Source organism: Poromitra crassiceps (genome assembly GCF_964638095.1).
Source record: "Poromitra crassiceps genome assembly, chromosome: 1".
NCBI classification, from domain to species: Eukaryota; Metazoa; Chordata; class Actinopteri; order Beryciformes; family Melamphaidae; genus Poromitra; species Poromitra crassiceps.
Window position 1 is genome coordinate 108090615 of NC_139623.1, and position 26885 is coordinate 108117499.

General features: G+C 43.6%; 1 protein-coding gene across 1 annotated transcript in view; it reads left to right on the plus strand.

Annotated features, from left to right (window-relative positions):
- Positions 1-26885, plus strand: part of plcl2 (phospholipase C like 2) — an 85702-nt gene that overhangs the window by 18459 nt on the left and 40358 nt on the right. The window contains exons 2-3 of the mRNA XM_083650111.1: positions 9968-12451; positions 21819-22022. Coding sequence (XP_083506237.1) covers positions 9968-12451; positions 21819-22022 — 2688 coding nt within the window. The remainder of the gene's footprint in view (positions 1-9967; positions 12452-21818; positions 22023-26885) is intronic.

A 26885-nucleotide genomic window follows, 5' to 3' on the forward strand; every position in this document is an offset into this window, starting at 1 on the left:
ATGCTTTTGACTGGCTAGCAACATCTTCATCATGGGATGCTTGAGAGATAGCCTACAGTTAATTGTTCAACTTTAAGAGAGGGACAGAGATTAACTGTGACGATTCATGCTATTAGTGCATTGCAAGAAAAACCTACCGTACTTTCCGGGACTTTGCACAACTGCAAACAGATCCACTTTGCAGGTCTTTGTGGCAAAGTGGGGGAAAGTACCACATAGTGTCCGCTAGTGATGCGCGGGTCAGGGTTTTTTAAGGCCCGCCCCAACCCGTCATTGGACCCCGCCCCGGCCTGTTAAAATATCTGAAAATTCTGAACCCAGTCCAACCCATCAGCCCGCAACGGCCAATTTAATGTAATATGTCTCGGGACGAGCGCAGCAGAGCTCTCCAATGGTGTGCAAAGTAACTCTGTCTCTCTCCCCCCTTCTCTCTTTCTCTCTCACACACACACACACACAGACACTCACATGCATTGCGCGGCTGCTTTCATGTCGTCGATTTCTTTCTGCTTCGTTACAAACTATCTAGCTATTATCAGTCTTTCTTCAATTAATCCAAGGTCTTCAAATGGAGGTAGCAGGCAGAGGTAGGCTACAGAAACACTTCTTATTTTTTTATTTTTTTTTATTTTAATTTATTTTAATTACCTCATGCACTCTCAATTGTTGCGTGCAACGTGACTACTGCACCTGCGGGTGCAGACGGCTTGCAGATATGGCTTCAGACTAGCTGACGCTGTCTGATTTCTTTTAATTACCTCATGCACTCTCTCAATTGCAGCCTCATGTTGCAGTAAAGTTGACAAATAGATCACAGTCGAGTCCACAACATAAAATCTGCGGTGGCGTTAGTTTTATGGACACTTCAAATAATAATTACAGCGAATAATCCTTCCAAAATGTTTGTTTTGAGAGAACATAGGCTACCTCGTTTCACTGCTCTAAATTATTTAATAATGTTGCTTTGTCACGTTCTGAGCCTGCCCTGCTGCGCCCGCGATATTTTCATAATAATTTGCGGGACCCGGCGGGTTCTGGGTGACCCGCGCATCACTAGTGTCCGCATATTGAGTCTGTATGCGGCCATTTACTTGCCCGGAAAGCAGGTTTTTCATGCAGTGGTGACTATAAGAATAATTGTACTCTCAAAAAAATAAAAACTACAACCAGAGAATCTGTTGATGGGATCTTTCCTTTTAAGTGCTAGTCGTGGCCTAATATTTTTTTTCCTTCTTTCTTTTCTTTGCTAAAGAAAACTAATTCCCACAAGAGTCAGAAAAGGGGCTGTTGCATAAGGATGTGAAAATAGTCTTCTCAGGAAGTAACGCCAGAGCAAAGACAGAGAGAGGGGCATGCGCTATTGTTTTCTGGCTCGCATAGATGAAGCAAGGGGAAATCCTGACTGGGATACCTGGCATGGCGGCATGGCCCTACAGCAGGAACCAGACACAACGCCAGCAGGCAACAACCGCACGTCAAGGTCAACACATGAAAGAAGGCACTGATTCCAGGCGAAGCCCACATACTTGCCCAGCTCAGAAGGATTATCTGCAGGTTTTGCAAGGCGTCCCCAGCAAAATGAGGAATAGTTTAATTTCACAGGGGGTTCCACCTATCAATTGGCCACCAATAATAATGGACTTAGAGACATTCTAAATTTGGTCTTTGGTGATTGCAATCGCATCATTAACACAGATGACGTTATAGGCCTATGTTTGTTTTATTAGAGATGAAACGATATGAAAATTTCATATCACGATTTTATTATAGTGTCCAAAATTAGTAACAGTATTATCACGGTATTGTTAAAATGTGCTGAAAATGTTCGAAAAGTGCTAATACACTCACAGAAATCATTTCACCAAGTTTTATATTGAAAACTCAGACCCAAAAAGGATTGATACACTCACTGAAATCATTTCAACAAGGCTGCGCGTCTGCATCTGGGAAATGGTTGCCAACTTTGGTTGATGATGGACAGTAGCTCACTGGCCTTGTGGTTTGAGTGTCCGCCCTGAGACTGGGAGTTTGTGAGTTCGATCCCCGGCCGAGTCATACCAAAGACTATAAAAATGGGACCCATTGCCTCCCCGCCTCACCTTAATGATTCCCGAGTGCGGCACTGCTGCTGCTCACCGCTCCCCCAGGGGATGGGTCAAATTCGGAGAACAAATTTCGCACACTCATGTGTGTGACAATCGTTGGGACTTTACCTTGACCTTATTTACCATGTTTTTCAAAGCGTACGGTTATTGTAAGGAATTTGATCACGGTTATCGTAAGGAATTTTATCACGGTTATCGTAAGGAATTGTATCACGGTTATCGTCGGTTATCGTTTCATCCCTAGCTATTATGTGCCATTGGACACTAAGTGAATGAGGGGGCTTTTATTTTTTTAAATGCAGACCAGGCCCATGAGTTCTTAAAGTGGCCTTGCCCCTTGCCCATGTTTAATTTCAGATTTGCCAGGAACAAGGTACAGAGAGAGACTTGATCCATTCCTTTCATTCCTCCTAAACAGTGAAATGTATTGCACAGTGCACACGCCAACATGTAATATGTTTGCATAACAAGATGATTTATTGACACATGCACAGGCCAAAAGTGTCATGCTGCTATAAGAACTGTCCAGATTAGCGTTATAAAACGTTATATATATATATATATTTTTTATGAGCGAGGTGAATATTAGATAGTGAGTATATAATCTGCAATACATATGTAGATTCACAATTATCTACATGTGTACTGTTTTTGGGTCAATATTTTCTTGCACCGAATTGCCACGGACGCCGTCCGGGGACTCTCAAAAACAAAGAGATTTGGGAGGGCTCTGGGCGCACGTATCTAGCGACCGGGTGGAGGTGGGGTCAGGTAGAGTGAGTGTCGTGACGTAGGCTAGGCTACGTAGATGGGTAGTGACCATAGGGTAGCGACGCAGTATATATAAACACTAGTAGCAGTCCCACGCCGACGGCTTTGCAGCACGCGCACGAAGCAAAGAAGTTTGTTTTCAACTGCCATAAAACAAAAAAGACGTTTTGCAAGAATGGAGAAAGAAAATTGTGTGAAGTCACTCAAAACGACGCCGTTTGAGAGACGGAATTTACAGGAGAAGCATCGAGTGAAAGAGCTTGGACCGGATCACCCTGAGCTTGCCATTAAACAACAGGCTACAGACAGAGGAAGAAAATACACTCGTTTCTAGTAGCTAGTAACGTCCGTTACTACTTGCTTGATTTAGGGCTGGAGTGGACGATAATTCAGTAGCCTATTATTGTTGTCTTTCAGTGGAATCATCGTGATGATATGAAGTGATTTTAATAGTGACATTTTTGCTGTCTAAATTGATGATGACAAGCAAATGTTACTTAAAAACTGATCAAATGAGGTATGGCAGGAATATTATTTGAAAATATAAGGTTTGTTTGACATCACCATTCAGTTCAATGAGATGAACACTGATTTTGCATACGTGACATATGATATTGATATTGAGAATAATCCTTATGATTATCATGTTGACCCCATTGTCCAGGCCTATAGCGCCCTCCCTGGACAAAAATGCACCAGCCGCCACTGGTATTAAATGGAATGCTATATTGAAACTGTACTTGCTGTGCACTTGTCTTTTTTTATTATTCGGCGTTACGTTACCTATCAACAACAAAATCCTCCCATATGGGGGCAGGGCCCTGGGACAAACTTTTACTCAATGGGGGTCTGTTTATTTATATATAATAATATTTATTTATATGTAATAATCTTTTTATTTGGGTCTGTGACATGAAAGACTGCAAGCCAGAGGGAGAGTATTAGATCAACATGGCCAGAATCCTCTCAGCAGAAGTGACATGTTTGCAGGGGGAGATTTACAATCAAGTCACTTTTTAAGACCCTGGCTATGTACACTATGCATCAATGGCAACATTGAGAAACAGTACTGTCCATCTGTCATGTTCTTCTCCTAATAGCCGTTTTAAAGATTTTTCCAGGAAATTGGAGGGTTTGTAGGTTTTATAAAAATGGATCTCTCAGGATTTCTCAAGATGACAAAGATGTGCTTTGGGTTCTAGCAAGTGCTCAGTCAACGGACTTTCAGAACAACTAAGACGTCCTTCTTACAGTCAGTCGAGTGTAGTTTATGATCTGTTGGCAATATAGTACTAAAATAGCCACAGCTCATTTCTCTGTGTGACTCTTATGCAATGCTTAGGCACCACAATGTACTGATGCACTTACATCGGATGCAAAGCTTCCTCATGTGGAATAAGAACCCTGTCCACTTTGTAGTGCGTCACTGACTATTTGTTTTAAAGAGTATATCTCTGGCACTATCCTACACATTTTGACCCTGTCTTGTGTGCAGACAAATAATAAGCAGGCTGTGCTAGTCATTGCATGTGTCTCCAGTTTTAGGAGGGGCAGGAAGTCCCCAACTTGATCGTTTGCCAGGATACTATTTCTCTTATTGTTTTTGCACAAGGAGTAGAAGTGTAGGGAATGTCGTTAGGGTTGTGCTACAACCCAGGTTTTCCGAGTGAGAATGAGAGCTCTCACTCTAGTGCCATATCGCTGCCATGGCAGCACCACTGGATGAACGAATTTTTCTCCAAAAATGACCTTTTTTAAAACCACCCATCCACCAGTAGCAGTAGGTGGCATGGTATACATGAGAATGGCGCAGCCACCCACTTGCCAATCCCCGTGATTGCATCACGTCCGCCCAATTCTCATGTAACTCACTCCAACTCATCCAGTCCACTGCTCAATCAACGCATCAAAGCAGCAAGGCTGAGTAGTGAGAGCTCTCGTTCTCACTCGTAAAACCTGGGTTGTAGCATGACCCTAACCTTTTACTTCATTTCGAAACCTCGAGCTCTCACTATAGTGCCAACTTTCAACCGTCCTTGCTGCAGGGAGCACTCTTCAGAGCCACCCTGAGAGGCATACAGTAGGTTAACAACGAACGCATGGCAAACTGCCCATGCCCTACCGTGTGGCATAGGAGTGACAACAGCACTACCGCCTAGCAGTTGACAGGACCGCATGCGTGAAGAGCGAGCCGGACATGTCAAGACTGTAGTACCTAACGAATGTGTGATGAGAGAACCATGAGGCCGCCGCGCACATGTCCTCCACTGATACACCGCGCAATAGCGCCCAAGAAGTCGCGACACCTCACGTAGAGTGGGCCTTGATAACCTCCAGGGGTGTCTTACCCACGGCAGAGTAGGCCAAAGCAATCGCCTCCAATATCCAGTGCAACAAGCGATCTTTGGAAAGGGCTCCACCCTGGGCTCTTTGCCCGAAACGGACCAACAGCTGGTTCGTAGTGCGTAATGAGCGCATCCTCGACAGGACACAGCGCCTTGGGGACAGAGCGTATCACCCCCTTGTCGATTAGAGCAGAGACCTCCTCTTGGAATATGGTCGAGGACCCCTCGTCCACCGCTGAATCGGGAACACCATCGAAGGCGGGCGGGGGCCTGGCAAACTGAAGAGCTTAACCCTTCTGTAGGGTGCGCAGCAGCCATGGGGTTGGAGATAGGGCTGTCCCAGCGAGTCGACGTAATCGATGACGTCGACTAGGGCTGCACGATTTATCGTATTTCCATCGTCATCGCGATATGAAAATGCGCGATGAACACATCGCAAAAGTCACGTGTTATCGCAATTTTTTTTTTTTTTTTTTTTTTTTTTTTAACAGTGCACCTGAACGCAAGATGCAAGATACCGGCTGAATAAGTGTCCAAATGTTTTGATTGATTGATTGATTATTTTATTTGGTCTCCCTTAGGAGAAACTTGTTGTGGACGACAAGCTCAAGCTGCAGCATACAGATAACAGTAGCAGTGATACATACAGGAACACCAGCCCATCACCATGGGCATCAACACATCTACTATAACATAAGATGTTATAACATAAGATGTTCATGTCATTCTGGCCAATACTCCACTTCTGTTATAACATTTCAGTCTGGAATATGGAATATCTTTCAATAATCATTATAACTAAAAGGCTAAAAGTAATCTCATGTGTAAGAAATGGCTGTTCTACATTGAAGTAAAAATGTAAATAATTAACTTGTTGGTTTTGGATTTTTTTTTAGCTTCAAGAGTGCATTTTTGTTCGTATGACCATCAACACAGGCTTTGAGAATCCCGTGCCACTTACTAATACGTATGCTTAAATTAACACACTCATATTGCAAAATGAATTTAAGCCCTCACTGTAATACTTCAGAAGTTGAATTTGAAGTTCAGCATTAATACATTTGTCATTTTTTGTCTTAGATTTACCTTTGTGTGTTATTGCAATATAAAACTACATAATTGAGAATCGATTCTAGATTCTGGAATCGAGAATCGTTGGAATCGAGAATCGATTCTGGAATCGGATCGTGACCCCAGGAATCGGAATCGGATCGGATCGTGGCTTAGCCGGATCGGAGCACCCCTACCCATTAATATTTTTGTTTATAGCTTCTTCTTTTTTTATCGCAGGTCATATCGTCATCGCAATATTGAACAGTGTTATCGCACATCGCAGCTTTTCCTCATATCGTGCAGCCCTAACGTCGTCTATGTAATTACGTCGACGCACGCTACGTGCCTCGACGCGTCACAATCGTCACAAAACATGGCCGACGGCCGGAGAAAGTAGTCATTTCTGCACCGCAGCGAACATAACATTACACCATTTAACGGTGTTATTCGGCCGTTTAACGTTAACGTACATATTTCCGTTTGCTTTCACGGCTAACATGTAGAAAATTGATTAAACTAACGTTACAGACCATTGTTAGTCTGTTGCTGCTCACGTTAATTTACTGCGTGCATCATTTAACAGTGCTATTCGGCTGTTTACATTCTTCTGTTTGCGTTCACGGCCATGTAAGATGAGATCAAAACTAACGTTACAGACCATTGGGGGGGCCACCTGTCGCATGCCACGCCATGGCAAAATCCCCTATGCAGCTCCGGGCCAAAATCGCACCTCGGGGGCGGACGAAGGCGGGCTGGTCCTCCCGCCGTGTGGCTTTTGCCGGCCGGGGGTAGACGATGGCCAGCTCGTTACTCCGCTCAGTGTCCCTGACGAATCCCCCGAAAGCTCCTAACCGGTGTCGGCCCACGGGCGCGGACCCTGGTGGGCTGGTCACCTCGCCAGGCGGTTCCCGCCGGCTGCAGGCATTCTGAAGGCCCAGTATGGGTCCCATGAAAGCTCCTGTCCGAAGCACTGGGACCCGACGACGGAGGGCTGGTGTCCCCGTCCGGCGTTTCGCGCCAGTAGGGGGCGTCGCAATAACAGGGAGAGGTCCCTAGGAGAGCTCCAGACCAAAGACTGGCCTCGGGCTCTGTCAACGGTGGGCTTGTCCTGGAAGCTCCAAACCGAGGTCGGGCCGTGACCACAGACCAAGGTGAGCTGACCCCCTTGCCATGTGTCCTCCGCCTGTCTGGGGTTCCCCAGCGATGGGACTGGGACCCTAGGAGAGCTCCCCGTAATGAACCTGAGAGACAAGCGCGAGCTAACACAAGCCTGTGAAAGCGAGCCTCTACCCTGAGTAACAACACAGGGAAGCGAGCGTAACCGTGCAAGCTGAAAGCTAGCGGCTAGCGAAGCTAGTCAATCTCAGAAGAAAACTCCTCAGCCGAGGAGAAGGTCAAGAATAAGCTAGTAGAGGCTATTTGCACGGCGGCAAAAGCAACACTTAGCAGACAGTATGAGCTAACAATAGAAGGCGAAAACACTCTTAGCTTTCGATGAAGCTGGAACCGCCGCCGGAGGTGAAGAGGACAGGTTCGGGGCCCCGATGCCTGTCTGGGTCTCGTCCGCCGAATGCCTGTAGTTTGTTGGGCTGAATTAGACGGAGGTAGCTTCAGCTAAGAATGCAACTCAAGTTAGCAATACACGGAGCAAATCATCGAGCGACTAAAACGTGGGCTGGATGAAGCAGAAGTGAGTTGCATGAGAATTGGGCGGACGTGATGCAATCATGGGGATTGGCAAGTGGGTGGCCACGCCATTCTCATGTATACCATGCCACCTACTGGTGGATGGGTGGTTTTAAAAAAGGTCATTTTTGGAGAAAAATTAGTTCATCCAGTGGTGCTGCCATGGCAGTGATATGGCACTAGAGTGAGAGCTCGAGGTTCGAAACGAAGGAAAACCAATTCTTAAGAATACTGTACTGTTGTAGTTGACCAATTTTGCAGCACTTTCTTAAACCGAGTCAGTTGTATCAAATATTTTGTGACCTTAGAAGGCTTTTATTCAGGCTGTGCTTCCTGCATTAGGGTGAAGCATCATCATTTTAGCATTAGTTACAGCAATTTGACAAGTGTGATAGAAGACATGTATATTTCACTGTGACGTGTGCACATCCAACCATGAGCACATGATAGGCTTTGAGAGGTTTTGAACATTGCAGGCCCATCTTAATCCCCAAAGGATCACTAAGATCAAAGACTCTCCCTCGAGTGGAAATTATGTAGGCAACAACACCCAATCTGCATAAAGCATTAGCATTATTAGGCTACTACATGATCACCTAAAAGCCTTGGGTTTGACTGGTGCTGGAGGAACCTGCTGCAATGGAAAGGCACAGGGTTTGTGGAAAATGTCAGAAATGTGGCCGCTGTACATGACTAGTGGGCGATACACTCCTGAGGCAGTGTCAGCGTTTTACATCCATAATACACAGTGACGGGTATCTTAAGTCAACCCAACACATAATACACAGTGACAGGTACTTTAAGTCAACCAAACACAGTGGCTGTTGGCGCTCTGCATGGCAAATGTTCTCAGGAAATAGAGGGGGAGCCAGGAAGGACAAAATGTGCAAACAATACATCAGAGCAGGCAGCCGCCATTGTTCTGCACATCAAGGGATGTTGTTGTGTTGTACCGTAAGGTATGGCTCAATTTTACCTTGATCTTTTACCTTGACAACTTGTAGGCACAATATTTAAAGTTCATCCATTTTATTAACGACATTTGTCTGACAAAATAGGTAAAGCTGAAGGGCAAAAATAGGGATGCTGCAAGTGTTCATGCTTTCCTCAGTTTGTGAGGTTGGATGTTACATTTGGATGTAAAATTTGATTAATTTGCGATGTAAGTGAAAAACAAACTACAATAAACACCAGGAACACATAAAGCATCTTTTCACCATTGTTTAAAACACGTGAAAGTAGTGAGCCAAAGAATCCAGTGCCCACGTTCTCCTTATTTAGATGTTTTCCTCCATTCATCAATGGGAGAATGTGATGTAATCCCTGGACTATGCTTTGCCTCGGCTAAAGGTTTAAGTTCATGTACTTCACCAAAATAGCCTAGGCTATTATTTTCTTAATTGAGCAAAGTATCGACTTATGCATTTCTTCCCTGGGCTCTGAGAGGTTGTGATGTGTGAAACAATGATGTCCCAATCATAAAGCCCAGAAACACTTGTAAAGCCTGGGATACAACTTTCAAAATCTTAACACATTATGAAAAGACTTGGAGTATACACACAAACCTGCATTTTTTTATGACGATTGACTAAAATTGGGGGAATAGTCTTGTAGTGTAACCTCAGTTTAAGAGACAAAGAATATGTGTGAATTAGCAAGCAGCCAGTCAAGTGGTTCTAAGTGGCATAGTATTTACTTAATCTTCATTTATAGGGAATTCATTCAAGAAATGGGCTTATTTCTGGGAGCTGTCATCCTCTCTCTGTATTGTTTTTAACAATACATTGTTAACCTTGCTTTTGGAGATAAAAAAAAAAATCTGTGTGGGGAAAAATAAATGTTTTACATTCACATCACGGCAATAAATTGTGTGGTAGATTCTTTCTGTAAAATGCAAGTATTGCGCTCACCAATATATGAATTACGGTTATTTTTCCATTAACTAATTTATTTTGTATTTATCTTGGAATATTTATATTTACACTTTTTTCTTCTAATCCTCTGTAGGATGGCTCAAGACAGCGTAAAGAGAGGAAGAAGACCGTGTCATTCAGCAGCATGCCCACAGAGAAGAAAATTAGCAGTGCAAGTGACTGCATCAATGCAATGGTGGATGGCTCAGAGCTGAAGAAGGTCCGTTCCAACTCACGGATTTACCACCGCTACTTCCTCCTTGATGCTGACATGCAATCGCTGAGATGGGAGCCCTCAAAGAAAGAATCAGAGAAAGCGAAAATTGACATCAAATCCATTAAGGAGGTTCGGACGGGGAAGAATACGGACATGTTTAGAACTAACGGCACCTATGATCAGATATCTGAGGACTGTGCTTTCTCAATTATCTATGGGGAGAACTATGAGTCCCTGGACTTGGTGGCAAACACTGCAGATGTGGCCAACATATGGGTTACAGGGCTGAGGTACCTCATATCCTATGGGAAACATACTTTGAATATGATAGAAAGCAGTCAGAACAACATGCGTTCATCTTGGCTAGGTGAACTTTTTGATGAGGCGGACATCAACAACAGCAAACACATAAGCATATGTGCTGCGGTGCAGCTAGTCAAAAAGCTAAACCCTGGACTTAAAAATGGTAAAATAGAGCTGAAATTCAAGGAGTTTCACAAAGCTAAAGACAAAGTGAGTTCTGATGTGACAAAGGAGGATTTCATTGAGGTCTTTCATGATCTTTGCACCAGACCCGAAATCTATTTCCTCCTCGTTCAGTTCTCCAGTAACAAAGAATTTCTGGATACCAAGGACTTAATGATATTTCTAGAGGCGGAGCAGGGTATGGCACAAGTAAGTGAAGACACCAGCTTAGAGGTCATTCAGAGTTACGAACCCTCTAAAGAGGGCCAGCTCAAGGGCTGGCTATCTCTTGACGGCTTCACAAATTACCTTATGTCACCAGAGTGCCATATATTTGACCCTGAGCAAAAAACGGCGTGCCAAGACATGAATCAGCCCTTGTCCCACTATTACATCAACGCATCACACAACACATACCTGATAGAGGATCAATTTAGAGGTCCCTCTGACATCACAGGTTATATCCGTGCCCTCAAGATGGGCTGCCGCAGTGTAGAGCTTGATGTGTGGGATGGGCCCGATAACGAACCTGTCGTTTACACTGGTCACACGATGACCTCACAGATAGTTTTTCGTAGCGTCATTGACGTCATTAACAAGTATGCCTTTGTTGCATCAGAGTTTCCGCTTATACTGTGTTTGGAAAACCATTGCTCCTTAAAGCAGCAGAGTGTCATGTTTCAGCATCTGAAAAAGATCCTTGGGGATAAGATCTCCGTAGATACTCCCAAACCTGACGATTGCTACCTCCCCTCTCCCTTTGAACTGAAGGGAAAGATCTTGCTGAAGGGTAAGAAACTGGGCACGAACTGCACTGGTTCAGAGGGTGAGGTGACAGACGAGGATGAGGGTGCAGAGATGTCTCAAAGGATGAGCATCGAGTCTGCAGAGGAACAGACTGTTGCACCCAAGAAATTCCAGCTCTCTAAGGACCTCTCTGACCTGGTGACCTTGTGTAAATCTGTGGAGTTCAAAGACTTCCCAACATCTTTTCAGAACCAGAAACATTGGGAGCTCTGCTCTTTCAATGAAGTCTTTGCCAGTCGCTGTGCCACTGACTTCCCAGGTGACTTTGTAAACTACAACAAGAAGTTCCTAGCACGAGTCTACCCTAGCCCCATGCGGATTGACTCCAGCAACATGAATCCGCAAGATTTCTGGAAATGCGGTTGCCAGATAGTGGCAATGAACTACCAGACCCCTGGCCTGATGATGGATTTAAACATTGGCTGGTTCCGTCAGAATGGGAACTGTGGCTATGTGCTGCGTCCGGCTATCATGAGGGAGCATGTTTCGTATTTCAGTGCCAACACTAAAGATTCAGTGCCTGGTGTGTCCCCACAGCTCTTGCACATCAAGATAATCAGTGGACAGAACTTTCCCAAACCCAAAGGCTCAGGTGCCAAAGGCGATGTCGTAGACCCTTACGTGTACGTGGAAATCCACGGCATCCCTGCCGACTGTGGTGAACAAAGGACTAAAACCGTCAACCAGAATGGGGACAACCCTCTGTTTGACGAAAGCTTTGAGTTTCAGATAAACCTTCCTGAGCTTGCCATGGTGCGCCTTGTGGTGCTAGACGATGACTACATTGGTGATGAGTTTATTGGCCAATATACAATCCCTTTTGAGTGTCTCCAACCGGGATTCCGCCATATACCACTACAGTCCCTGACAGGAGAGCTTCTGCCACACACCTGGTTGTTTGTTCATGTGGCCATAACCAATCGAAGAGGAGGTGGCAAACCACACAAACGAGGACTGTCGGTGCGAAAGGGTAAGAGGAGTAGAGAGTATGCCACCATGCGGGTCCTATTGATCAAGGCTTTGGATGATGTCTTCAAGATGGCCATGCTGCCACTGAGGGAGGCAACAGACCTCAGAGAAAACATGCAGGTAAGACATTTAAAATTATGAACTCGCCTAATAGGCTATATGCTACTTGGATATGCAAAAATATGCTCAACTTGTGCGACGTGTGTACCTTTGAGCTGTCACTGGTGGATATGTGTGAACTCATCTATTTTTCCCATCTCCCAGCATGGGAATATTTTTCTCTCAAAGGACAGGAAGAAAATGTCAAGTAGAGATCATACCCAGATTTACTGTAAAGACTGTTGAGCATCTGAGAAGAAAGGGCCCTTTTTGGCAGGAGAAAAACAAAACCAGCAGGCTTAATTGAATCAGATTTGATCTAATCCTCATGTGTTGTGCAATAGTCGGATTCAGGGGAGACTTCAAAGCTCAGAGCCAGTCCGTCTAAGCAGTAAAGCCAGGCCATTCATATTCAGTCCAGGTAGCAGGTCATGAGCATCATTTTGGTAATGATGCAGCACTTATAGCCTTGTTTCTGTCATTCTGTTATGATGTCAAAATCATGGATATCACCACAAAGGAGGCTAAAGGCTTTCTACCATATATTATATATAGAGCTGTGAACATGGTATTTTACATCAAGCTATTGTTTTTGGTTGCCTTATTTATGGCTTTTAACCTATAGACATTTAAATAATAATAATACATTAGATTTATATAGCGCTTTTCTAAATACTCAACGTCGCTTTACACACAATAAAATAATTTAATAGATACAAAACATAAAAGAACATAGCGATAGAAATAACAATAAAACAGAGTATGTGATTAAAGATGGATTACGATTACGATTACGAAAACTTTATTGTCCAGAAGTGGAAATTCGTCTTTGGTTCCACCGCAGACATAGCCTGACTCCACCAGATGGGGGCGGCATTGTTCCATAAATTCACAATCCCACCTCCGTCTGGTCCCGGCTCAAGATTGGAGTTTAAATCGGCCGCCACCCAGGCGAACCAATCAGTGTGAGCTACGGGCGGGCTTTGGCGAGACCGGGTGTGACGCCACCGAGAGGCGCCTGTGCGTTTGTAGTTCTTTCACTATTCAACATGGCGGCGGCTACCGAGGCTAGCTCCAATGGGCTAGTCAAACATTCTATTCAAAACAATAAGCTAACATAAACTTTAAACACTTGATCTTACAGTGAGTACGAAACCGTAACTGCTGTAACGTTATCAACTATGAACGTTAGTAAACAAGACATTGTTGTAGAATTTGGGGAGATAGCCTTCAGACCGTTGCTAGGCTGGGAGAACTTATTAGCAGCCATCAGCTAGCTGTAAGGCTAGTGAATGGCTAGCCGTTAGCCATTCACGGCAAGTCACACAAACACAAAGCCCTTCTCACCACTGCCTGACTGCCCAGTAAACATGCAATCTGTTAAACCATAATTGTTGTTCCAAATAGAAATAAATCATAACCTTAATCAAAATGCCAATGAAATATTAGCTAATCAACACAGAACTGCAAAGATCAGTGTGATGTATTGTCCCTTTACTGTTAGCTGAACGCAGTGTATTCTGCTATGATTGGAATGTTGGCTGCTGTTTAATAAACCACGTTAACTTACGTTGGTGTCCGAGTGACATATTATGTTATACAGGCGAGATTAAAGATCTCAGGTATAACAATCAGTTTATCTGATATTTTCCCCCGTATGACGCTTGCATAAATTATACTGTGAAGTGTGAATATAGCTCTTACAAGCATATTGTAGTTCTTTATGTCTGATATTCTAGAGCTGTTACTCGAGAAATTGGTTTATCGATAGAACATAGCTTAAGATTTTGCACTTGTACTTTAGATAGGGGGTAAACAAACGGCATGGGAGCCAATACTAGGAATAAATAAACAACATTGTGTCTGACAATAAAGTGATGATGATGAAGGAACCATTCTTAAAGTTTGAGATTATATCCAAATACATGCTGCATGGTGTAACCTAAGGGTGTTTTTCCTCTTCTCTGTGAGCCTTGGTACCTTGACGTCCTCTGGGCTCCATGCAGCTCCCTTTCGCTGATTCATCGGCCATCAACATCTTTATGAATTTACATCATCTTATCATTTTACCCAATCGTGCCTCAAGACCAGCAGATTATGTAACAACACCACCACACGGCCGTCTTTTCTCCGTTTAGTTTATTATCACAAAAGTAAGCAAATAACATTCTCCAGTCATGCGTAAACATCTACCATTCCACTGACAGATATGCTAAAATTCACCAGTCCTTAATGCTAAATAGTAGCGTTAAATCATTATATTGTATCAAAGCGTTTGGCTGTTATTGCCATGATCATAAAGGCTAGAGAGCGTTGCGTCTCCATGACGTTAGCCGTCCAGGGTGCGTGCCACTCGGTGTCATATCGTGTCATCAGTTCCCGGAAGAAACGAACAACGATATGTGTTAGTGAATGAATCGCTGTTAACGTTAACATTAATCATCAATCATCAGACGTAGCACCCCAACCAATCAGTTACATTTAACGTGCAAAATGGCCTACCTGCACTTCATCCTCAGTCAGACATCTGCAGTAATTCTTCTTTCTTTTGGCAAATTGAATAGTCAATGGTTGCACCCAATATTCACCTTACAAAAACAGCAAAAAATCTGCGACCTCCATGCTAACTATTTAGCAATTGTAGTCCTAGCTGTTTGTGTTTACCAGGCGCTGCTACATCATGAAGGGAAGTCGATCTGATTGGTTGGCGTTGGCAAGCCCAGACGGTGACAGACAGACGGTCCATCCAATCACCTGCCTAGTAGCTTGAAAAAAGTGACCGCCCTCTTCAGCAATGTAGCTTGGCCGAACCCAGATGGATGTTGGTTGTGAAACAAATGTGAACGAACTTACATCCATCTGGCAGCGTCAGGTTACCGCAGACATGTCTCAAAAGATAAAACACAACAATACACATGACAAACACATGAAACACATGAAACACATGAGACAATGCAATTATGACAAAGAACCTGGCTAGACATCCACAAAATAACCACACATCCACAAAACAGTCAACACACATTCATCCACACCGATGCAAAAAAGTAGGCTACACCTCCCAATGCAGGTCAAAATTACAAATCATAGGTCTACGACCTGTCCAATTCAAAAACAATTTAAAAAACATTCAGGAGAAGACCTGCTGTACAGTTGGGTTGTATGAGTTGTGATGATGGAGGGGAGGTTGATTGAGCAGGTGAAGGCGACTTTGAAGAGGTGGATCTTGAGGGCTGAAGGATGGTAGAGTGGTAGCCTGATGGATATGGATGGGGAGGGCATTCCAGAGGGAGGGTGCAGCAACTGAAAAGGCCCTGTCGCCCCAGGTCCGGAGCTTGGTCCTCGGGGTTATCAAGCTGTTAGTGTCAGCGGACCTGAGGCGACGGGTAGGGGTGTGGGGGAGGAGGAGGTCGGAGAGGTAGGGAGGGGCCAGGTTGTTGAGGGCTTTGTAGGTGGTGAGTAGTATTTTGAAGTCTATCCGGTGTTTGACTGGGAGCCAGTGGAGGTTGTGAAGGACAGGGGTGATGTGATCTCGGCGACGGGTGGAGGTGAGCAGGCGAGCAGCGGAGTTCTGGACATATTGCAGTTTATTGAGAATGTTGTTTGGTGAGCCGTAGAGGATGATGTTACAGTAGTCGAGTCTTGAAGTGATGAGGGCATGGATGAGGGTTTCGGCAGCGCAAGGGGACAGGGAAGGACGGAGGCGGGCAATGTTCCTGAGGTGAAAGAATGCAGTTTTGGTGATGTGGTTGACATGGGGAAGGAATGAGAGGGTGGGGTCAAGGATGATTCCAAGGTTTGCGGACGTGGGTGGAGGGGGTGACGATGGAGCCATCAATGTTGAGAGAGAAAGTCTGAGCGGATCGGGTGAGGGAGTTGTGGGCCGATGAGTAGAATTTCAGATTTGTTGCAGTTGAGTTGGAGAAAGTTTTGTTGCATCCAGGTTTTTATATCTGTAAGGCAGGTGGTGAGGGTAGAGTGGGTGGATGAGGTGATGGTCTTGGAGGAGAGGTAGAGTTGAGTGTCATCTGCATAACAGTGGAAACGGAGGCCATGGTGATGGAGAATTTGACCAAGGGGAAGTATATACAGGATGAAGAGGAGGGGGCCGAGTACTGAACCTTGGGGGACACCATGAGTGACTGGGGTGGTGGAGGATTTGTAGTGGTTTATGGAGATGTAGTGATGTCTGTCAGAGAGGTAGGAGGTGAGCCAGGAGAGGACGGTCCTGGAGATACCAAGGAAGCGAAGGCGTGAGATGAGGATGGAATGGTCGATGGTGTCATTTAGCTGGCTTTAAAGGGATACACCACTTTTTTGGAAATTTAGCTAATTTGCCACATCCCCCCCACATAACCAAGATACACCATGCCTTACCAGCACTGTCCGCTCAGTTTACAGTGAGCTACAGTCGTGAAGTTAGTAATTATCGCCATAGAATGGAGGCTAATGGTACAGCTGTTAAACATCTGCCAAAACACACATCTCACGGCGCCAAAATACATGTTGTGCTTCGGGTACTCACCACATGATGAAATATGGCGATAATTACTAACTTCACGACTGTAGCTCACTGTAAACTGAGTGGTGTATCCCTTTAAATCAGGGGTGCACAACCAGTCGATCGCGGTATACTGGTCGACCGCGGACTGACCCCAGGTCGATCGCGAGGAGTGTCAAAAATCGATTATTAAAAAAAATAAAAATTAATTAATTAATAATCAAATACAATATAATGGAAGTACATGCAGTTGTTTATTTTAATTATGGATCATAATACAATGCAATTCCAAATGCACTTTTATTTTAACTCATTCACCGCCAGTTTAGGACTGCCAATATTTAGCACAGGCCAAAGATTTTCATAATTGTTGGTCATCTTTCAAGACCCACAGTAAATTATCTATTAGCACCAGAGTGATTTGCAATACCTCAAAATGAAGATGTACGTCTCTGGGTTCACCAGGAAAAAAAAAGTGAGCTTTTAGCATGTTCTGTACTCTACTTATAGCCATTTATATACACCCTGTTTTCCCCCAAAATGTCTCTCTGAGAAAAGAAATTGCAGAAAATGGCATTTATGTATTTATGCACACAATCTCATGCAGAACTCGCTCTCAATTCTTTTATTTTGAACTGTATTGACATCAGACATGTAAATATTATTCGTTAGGACACAAATGACAAAAAAAAATATATATATATATATATATATACACATGAAGTGCTTTTTTTTTTACATTCAACAATACAGTTTACTCGGTGTGAGTGTGCAGACAGACAGACAGACAGACAGACAGACAGACAGACACACCGACAGACAGACAGACAGACACACACACACACACACACACACACACACACACACACACACACACACACACACACGATCCCCCTTTTAGATTTCTAACCCCACATAGGATAAGCAATAACCACGCCCTGTGGCGCTGGGATTGGCCAGGAGCAACACTGGAGGGCACGCAGCCCAGCGATTACATGAACCAACTGAATAGCTCTTGAGAAAGGACAGCGGGCTGCTCTGACTCCCGCTTCTGCCTTGTGCCTTGCTGTTGTGTGTTTATTTTGCACCCGTCCTCGTCCATGTCTCCGACTCCCTGTCATATCCCCTGCTATCTGATCGTTCCCGTTTTCCCCTCGGCTATTCAACACGTCCTCACCGCCCTCGCAAACTGATCGATCATTTCCTCATTCCTCCGATGATCAAACACATCTCTTGATTACTTTCTCCCGGCTGGCACAGAGGAAGGCGACTCCAGCTCGTGCAGCGCGCCGAGGCGCGTTTCAATGGCGTTTCTCCTGTCTGCACAAGGAAGCGTTACCAGTTTTCTGCTTTTCCTCCTGCTCAATTTCAAAACAACAGCTGCGGTATGTGTTTGTTCACGTGTTGTCTTAGATGATAGGGACCTGATACCATGTGACAGGCTGGGGAAGTGTTTAAACTACGCCCTGCAGTAATAAAAACAAAAACACGTCAAACACGTCATTGGCGGGGAGGGCTATTTCTGATAACACGTCAAAGACGTCATTGGCGGTGAATGAGTTAATAAATATTTAAATAAATCATGTATTGGGGAAAAAAAGTGATGCATCGATTTAAGATGCATCGATAATCGTAATCGAATCGTAGTCCTCTGAATCGTAATCGAATCCTGAGGCCAGTGAAGATTCACAGCCCTAATGTCAAGTGGGAAAGTGTTGTGAGGTTAGTTACTGCAGGCTGGAAACGATGTGTGTGCGTTTGCGATGTTGAAACTGGACTGGTAGATCTCGGGAGGCTGGCTACTTGAAAAGTAGATCTTGGGTCAAAAAAGGTTGGGCACCCCTGCTTTAAATGTAATCCAGTCTACTATCTATCTGTCGATCTCATCATTAACCTTTTTGCTGTTGAGAAAACTGTTAGACTGCCGGGCGTAAGGCTGGTTTCACACCGACGACCCAAGCCTTGCCTATGCCTTGCCTTTACCCACGCTTTTTAATAGGCGTCCGTTTTAGTCAACGAGGCTGTGTACACCGGGCGCCTGAGCGTGAACCCTGCGTGTACCCACGCCTTGCCTATGCCTTGCCGATTTTATCGAATAGGCGTGAGTTCTATTTTGAAGCCGACAAGGCGCGTGCAGGCAGACTTCTTCTGTCAAGCCATGAAAGAAAAACGCACAATATCCGTCGGAAATGGAAAAGTCAACTGAATTTCAAAATAAAATGGAGTTACTACAACATGTTGAGCAGAGAGACAGAGATATTGACGGGTGGCTATCACGTGGGGCTTTCTCCCCGTCGGCAAACAAATCTTCATGAGAGAGAATAGCGACCGAAGAAGCAAGATGGACAATGTTGTTGTGCCAGGCTGCCAGCACATATTCTTGCAAGATCACCTCTCTAAAATGTCCGACTATAGTCAGACCTGGTTATACATATCCAGCATCAATATAACATTAAATATATCCGATTTATTTTACCTAGAGGCTACCCATGACAATTCTGGACAACACGTGAAAAAATACAGTCGGGAGAGAGGAGAGGCGCTTGTGACTCGGCTCCAGGTTCGGCGTGCAAAAGGCGTGCGGTGTGATCGCAAAAGCGTGTAACAGGTTCACGCCCAGCTCGGCGTAGGCGTGGGTTGAGGCAAGGCAAGGCTTGGGTCGTCGGTGTGAAACCAGCCTTAGAATGCAGCCTGCCTGTTTCCTTTTCTTTGTCACATTCATGTGGTGTTTGCAGGCCTTCTATCCTCATTATTCTTTAGCCTCTGAAAGCAAATGTAAGAAATACTATGAGAAGGAAATGCAGCACTTGACTGTCACAACACTCTGTGGTTGGTCTCTGCTGATGTTTCATTAGGCATTGTGTATTAGCATTTATTTTTGGTAGCTCTGTTTACAGTATGTTGTAGGCATTGTGTGATAACAAGCCACTGGCCTTGAGACTATAACACATCTTGGGCGTCCTCTGTCACTGTTTGTCCTGCTGGTTGTTTGTATAGGCTTTGAATTTGGCCTTTCACAGGAAGGTTAGGATTTGTGCGTGTGCGTGCGCGCGTGTGTGCGTTGCATTTCCATGTGACACTGGTGTCTGCAAAGAAGGGTGATTGCATTGAGTGTTTTAGAGTGACTTAACAACATGAGTGTTTTAGAGTGACTTAACATGAGTGTTTTAGAGTGACTTAACAACATGAGTGTTTTAGAGTGACTTAACATGAGTGTTTTAGAGTGACTTAACATGAGTGTTTTAGAGTGACTTAACAACATGAGTGTTTTAGAGTGACTTAACAACATGAGTGTTTTAGAGTGACTTAACATGAGTGTTTTAGAGTGACTTAACATGAGTGTTTTAGAGTGACTTAACAACATGAGTGTTTTAGAGTGACTTAACATGAGTGTTTTAGAGTGACTTAACAACATGAGTGTTTTAGAGTGACTTAACATGAGTGTTTTAGAGTGACTTAACAACATGAGTGTTTTAGAGTGACTTAACATGAGTGTTTTAGAGTGACTTAACAATAGGGATGGGCATCGAATTTCGAATTTTCGAATAATCGTTGTTATTATCAAGGTCGACTTTTATTATTGAAATTCGATTTTTTTTTTTTTTTTTGAGTGAAATGTTGCATTGTCTCCCCTGATTCTAAGTATAGTCAAATCGCTTGGTTTGAGCAAGTAAAACAATTTTTATAAGCATTTTAAGCAAGGTTTATGGAAAAATGAATGGCGGATGAAATCCCATGAAGAGGGAGAGGGGGTGACTTTGGCACCCCTTTGGCACTCAGACCTGAGCCTACTAAATATTTAATGAACCACTCATGATTGTCAAAACTGTTTTTTATTTTCGAAAATGTCAATGTCATGTAACATGTTCTTTACTTCAGTGGTGCAATGCTTGTTTGAGCTAAAAATCCACAGCAGAAGCTTTTTATATTAATTACCGGTAATAAAGCCGTAGACTTAGAATCAGGGGAGACAATGCAACATTTCACTCACAAAAAAAAATTAATAATAATTTTTTTTTTTTTTTTTCCGAATTTCGAATTAAATTCGAATTTGGCCAGCGAATTTCGAATAGTGTTTTTGCTAGAAATGCCCATCCCTACTTAACAACATGAGTGTTTTAGAGTGACTTAACAACATGAGTGTTTTAGAGTGACTTAACAACATGAGTGTTTTAGAGTGACTTAACATGAGTGTTTTAGAGTGACTTAACATGAGTGTTTTAGAGTGACTTAACAACATGAGTGTTTTAGAGTGACTTAACATGAGTGTTTTAGAGTGACTTAACAACATGAGTGTTTTAGAGTGACTTAACAACATGAGTGTTTTAGAGTGACTTAACAACATGAGTGTTTTAGAGTGACTTAACATGAGTGTTTTAGAGTGACTTAACAACATGAGTGTTTTAGAGTGACTTAACATGAGTGTTTTAGAGTGACTTAACAACATGAGTGTTTTAGAGTGACTTAACATGAGTGTTTTAGAGTGACTTAACAACATGAGTGTTTTAGAGTGACTTAACAACATGAGTGTTTTAGAGTGACTTAACAACATGAGTGTTTTAGAGTGACTTAACATGAGTGTTTTAGAGTGACTTAACAACATGAGTGTTTTAGAGTGACTTAACATGAGTGTTTTAGAGTGACTTAACAACATGAGTGTTTTAGACTTAACAAGTACCCAAAATGAAAGTTGCCACAGGGTAGCCACTTCCTCTGATAGCGTGCAACTCTGGTTTTGTGATTCTATAAATATGGATATGGTGAAGAACACAATTTTATGTCTTAAATTATTTAAAACTTTTTTAGAATTTAGAGTCTTGCTTAGCATGCAACATGCTAACATGCTGCAACCCTCACTGCAAGCCTTTAATTTATTTCTCTCTCCAGAATGCCATAGTGCCCTTCAAAGAGCTGTGTGGCCTTTCTGCAGTGGCTAACCTGAAGCAGTGCATCCTGGCCCTTTCCCCTCGACTGAGCGGAGCCGACGGTAACCCCCTTCTGCTGTTCAACATCAAAGACCAGTACCCTACCTTGGAGCCCCAGGGTCTGCTCCCAGAGGTTCTCAAGAAGGTGGTCACCACCTATGACATGGTGAGTATAATTTAGTTTATTTGCACTATGATCAAATGGAAGCAGAAGTGATACAAGTACACTGATTTGAGTTGTAGTTCTCTTTAAGCTGTTTGATATAACTTACCAGTCCACATATCAAGATTTGTTATCTACTTTTTGGTTTTACATTTGAATTGGGCCAGTTTTGGTTCCAATCAAATCTATACCCCGGCTTTGTCTGGACTTGATGGGAACATACTGAGAGGGTGAAAAGGTAATTGTGGTGGGGGCTCTGTTAAGTAATAAAATCAATGTTCACAATGGACTGAAGTTATGTAACATGATGGCACTAAGCAGGCTATTCCCAGACAGCCATTATCCGAACACATCCTGTTCTCTTAAATTGATTCTCGGCACATTATGAGCATGTCGATTTTCCTCCTGTGTCATTTCAGTAGCCTAAAACACCCTGCAGAAATCCAGCAGCAGAAGTAGAGCAAGAACGTGTACAAATTACAGTTTCGACCATCGGATTTATGTCCATCCTTTTGTCTGTAGCAGGTGTCCCCAGAATATTAATAACGCATGTTTAAGATATTCACAGTTTGTCATTGGTATTGGCTTTTTGCAGAATGCATAGAGCAGAGCCAAAGGTGAACTCATTGGTGAGGCTGTCATTTGTCTCAGAAGAAAAGGTCAAAGGGCACAGACAGTGTCGTTAGCGCATTAGCATTACATTAAGTCATTAGCTTAATGCATTTATAATGGCGTCTCCCACATTCTTTTGAACTGGCACTCACACAGAAGCCATAGATACAGTATGCAAACCTGTGAGTTCATATAACTTTTACACACAATTTAACTTTAAAGTGCTATTGCATAGGGAAGTCCTGTGAGGAAGGAGTAAAAGACAGGCTGCACCCTACTAGACCTTATTTTTCTGGCACCATCATTTGGAAGGACTGAAAGATGAACATTAGAAGATGGGGTGATGCTGAAAGGACTCGGGAGACAGACCGATTAAGGTGACCCTTCTGCTCCATTCAGACTCAAACTAGAGGGCAAGGTAATTGGCCCTGATCGAAAGAGTGCCAGGAAAATTGAGTTGGAGTGAAGAAAGGAGAAAATGATAGGTGTTTGGGGAGCAAAATTGAATATATTAAGAGTGAGGGCTTAAGTGGTTTGAAGCTGCATGCCTTGATCGTCAGGAGAGCGCCAGAGGAGACAAGGAGCAGGAAGGTAGATAGAGCTGGAGTGGAGTTAACAAATAAAGAGCCATGAGTGAATGACGAGGGGGAAAGTGAAAGATGCATGGAACAGTACAGTTAGAAATCCAAGCATTGTGTCCAAATCCACCACTGGGAGTAACCAGGCTTTGTCTTCCTAATTGGCAAGAATAGAGGCAGGGTCTCAATCCCGTCCTATTTACGTGCAGAAAAAGAGATGAGAGAGAGAGCAAACACAATGCCAGCTTGCAGTCTTAGAGAATACGGTCCAATTTCTCTATATTTCAACAATGGATCAATAGAAAGCAGATGAATTAGGAATAGACAAACTCTGAGCCCACGTGATTACCAAGTCATTGTTTCATTGGGCAATAAATATTTTATTGCCCAATGTTTGTTTGTTTTTTGGTGCTTGAATTAAAAATATATTTGAATTGGATTTATTTTTATTTTATTCGTTATTTGACAGGGACAATGCATATCAGAAAAACATGCCAGAATTAACCAAAAAGGCTAGTTTTCATCCGTAGTCCCTGGATCACAGATACAAGAAATACAAAGGTACACATACACAGAATAAATACAATCATCTGAAATATTGCATACATGTCACACACACACACACAAAAACAGGCAGTCATCGGAATTAGTGGCTACATAATTGATTGCTAATGAGCCAAGTTTTCAAATGGGTGGAGAATGACCTGTAGGAGGAGCAGTTACGGATGTATTGTGGTAATGAATTCCAGTCATGGGATGCCTTAACTGAGAAAGTTGACTGGCTGAAAGTGCTACGTCTGAAAGGGATTGTGCAGTCTCCTCGTTTGGTGGCTCTGGTGGTTCGGCTTGACTGTGGCAGTGGTGTGATGAAGGTGCTAAGTGGAGGAGGTGCTAGGTTGTGTAAGATTTTGAAGACTAGACAGAGATTTGCGAAGATGTTAGAGGTGCTAACAGTAGGTTATGTGGGACAGGATCATTGCATTCATAAACATTTTCGCGGCACAGTTGGACAAGCAGTTTCTGGAGTATCTGAAGTTTGCGAGGTTGAATTTGATTGTTTTAGTTGTTCTCTTGACATGAGGTTTAAAGGAGAGGGTTGAGTCAAGCATCACCCCAAGGTACTTAAACTCACTAACTATTGTCATTTTCTCACCAGAGATCAGTATATCAGGATCAGGTGTGCTGTTTGACCTTTTACTAAAGTACATGCCAACCGTTTTAGAAACATTTAGCTGAAGGCAGGCACGCTCTAACCAGTTAGCTACATGGACCATAGCAATTGTGAGTTTTGCTTCCAATTCGTTTTTACCATATACAGTACATAAATCACTGTATCATCAGCATACATCTGGATTTCAACATTGTTACAGACAGAGGGTAGTTTGTTGATGTAGAGGCTGAAGAGCAGCGGCCCAAATATGGATCCTTGAGGGACCCCAGTAGGTGGGTGCCCTGCGGTAGAGAGTTGGTTATTTATTTTAACATACTGGGTTCTATCAGCCAGGTAGGAATTTATCCAACTGAGGGCGGTGTGGGAGAAGTTGAATTTGGATAGTGTTGAGATGAGGACTTTATGATTAACGGTATCGAAGGCCTTCCTTAAATCAAGGAGAACTGCTCCAACAACACCACCCTTGTCCAGGAGTGCTTTAATCCTTTCCATAAAGTAGCAGTTAGCTGTATCTGTTGAATGTTTAGGTCTAAAGCCAAATTGCATAGAGTGCAGAGAGAAGGGACTGTTATTGAGATGGGAGACTAGTTGTTCAGATACCCATTTTTCTGCTATCTTTGATGTTACCGGCAGGATGGATATAGGCCTGTAATTACAAATATCTTGAGGATTGCCAGCTTTGAAAATGGGTGAGACAATGGGCGACTTCCATGCACTGGGAAATACCCCACTGGAAATTGAGGAATTGATGACCTGGCAAATGGAGGGTGCTATGGACTCCTTCAATCCTTTGAACATGAAGGAATCCATGCCATAGACATCTTTGGCTCTGGACATTTTAAGTGAGTCAATTAATTGTAGCACTTTAGATTCTGATATCTCTTTTAAACAAAAGGTGGGCAGATCAGAATTAACTGGTGTGGGCTCAGGGTGGCTATCAGGGAAACTCTGTGCAATCAACGCAACTGAGTTTAAAAAGTAGTTGTTGAATGCCTCTGATATTTTACCTGGGTCATTTGACAGTTTTCCATCCAATTGCAGTTCCAATGGCTTTTCAGATTTAGGATTAGTCCCTGTTAATTGTTTGAGCTGTTTCCATATCACTTTTGGATTGCCCCTGGCCTCGCTGATAATGTCAATAAAAAAGTTTGCTTTGGCCTTTCTCATTGTCTTCGATACATTGTTTCTTAGCATGACAAACTTACGTTTGTCCTGCGCCGATTTTGATTTCAGGGCCTGTTTAAGTGAAGCATCCCGGGTCTTCATCAAATGTATCAATATATATGTATCAATTTTGTGTACTGATAATCAACTACATAATTGAAGTAGTCTTGTCTTGATAATGGTGTTCCATGGAGGTTTGAAGTCAATCAAAATTTTGTTTTTGCTGCTGAGTTAAAATCAACCCTACAATAAGATGAAGGAGCATTTGTGAGTGACCTTGTTAAATGTGGGTAATATTACCACTAAATACACCAATTACCGTAGCTGCTATTTAGTCTGCAAATGCTGCACAAAGTCCACCCACTTAGCTCAGCATGTGCCTTTAAATACATGTGAGATGCTGGCTCTGCCACCAAGACAGTCATTTCTTCACCCATTAGGGAAGTCATTGCAGTGTGTGCGACAGCCACAAGCCCCGCATCTGCAGCTGTGGAGTGGCACAATCAAGCCCACACGCTTAGTCACAACTGCTTCATCACATCACATAGGGATGGATGCACAGGATGGGCTGGTGAAACTGTCCGTGCCTCCTGCCAAATATCAGGGGCCTGATGTGATCGCACTTTGAAAGGCAGTATGTTGATATGCTGGAAGGTCTTTGGAATGTCACTCCATTGTGCCATGCCCTGTCATGCCATGCCATACCCTGTCATGTCATGCCATACCCTGTCATGCCATGCCATACCCTGTCATGTCATGCCATACCCTGTCATGTCATGCCATACCCTGTCATGCCCTGTCATGCCATACCATGCCCTGTCATGCCATGCCATACCCTGTCATGCCATGCCATACCCTGCCATGCCCTGTCATACCATGCCATACCCTGTCATGCCATGCCATACCCTGTCATGCCATGCCCTGTCATGTCATGCCATACCCTGTCATGTCATGCCATACCCTGTCATGTCATGCCATACCCTGTCATGTCATACCATGCCCTGTCATGCCATTAAACCGTGTTGACGGGGCTCTGGAAAAAGCTGGAGGGCTCCTGGAAGCACATTTTTTTCCCACCTCAGGAGCAGACACCTTCCCAGAAACCTTTGGGCTTAGCTAGCAGGGCTTCCTGACTGTCATTGGCTGGCTTGTCCAGGTCTTGGCTGCCAAGCGTTCTACACTAGTTTTAATTGCAGTAAAGAGCCTTCATCTAGTCCTGTTTATTCCACAGTTTGTTTTATTTGCACTGTTTTTTTGCGCTTGCACAGCATGTAAGCCTGAGAGCATGAGAAGTCCTTCCCTCTCTCCCCTGTCTCTCCCTCACGCTCCCTCCCTCCCATC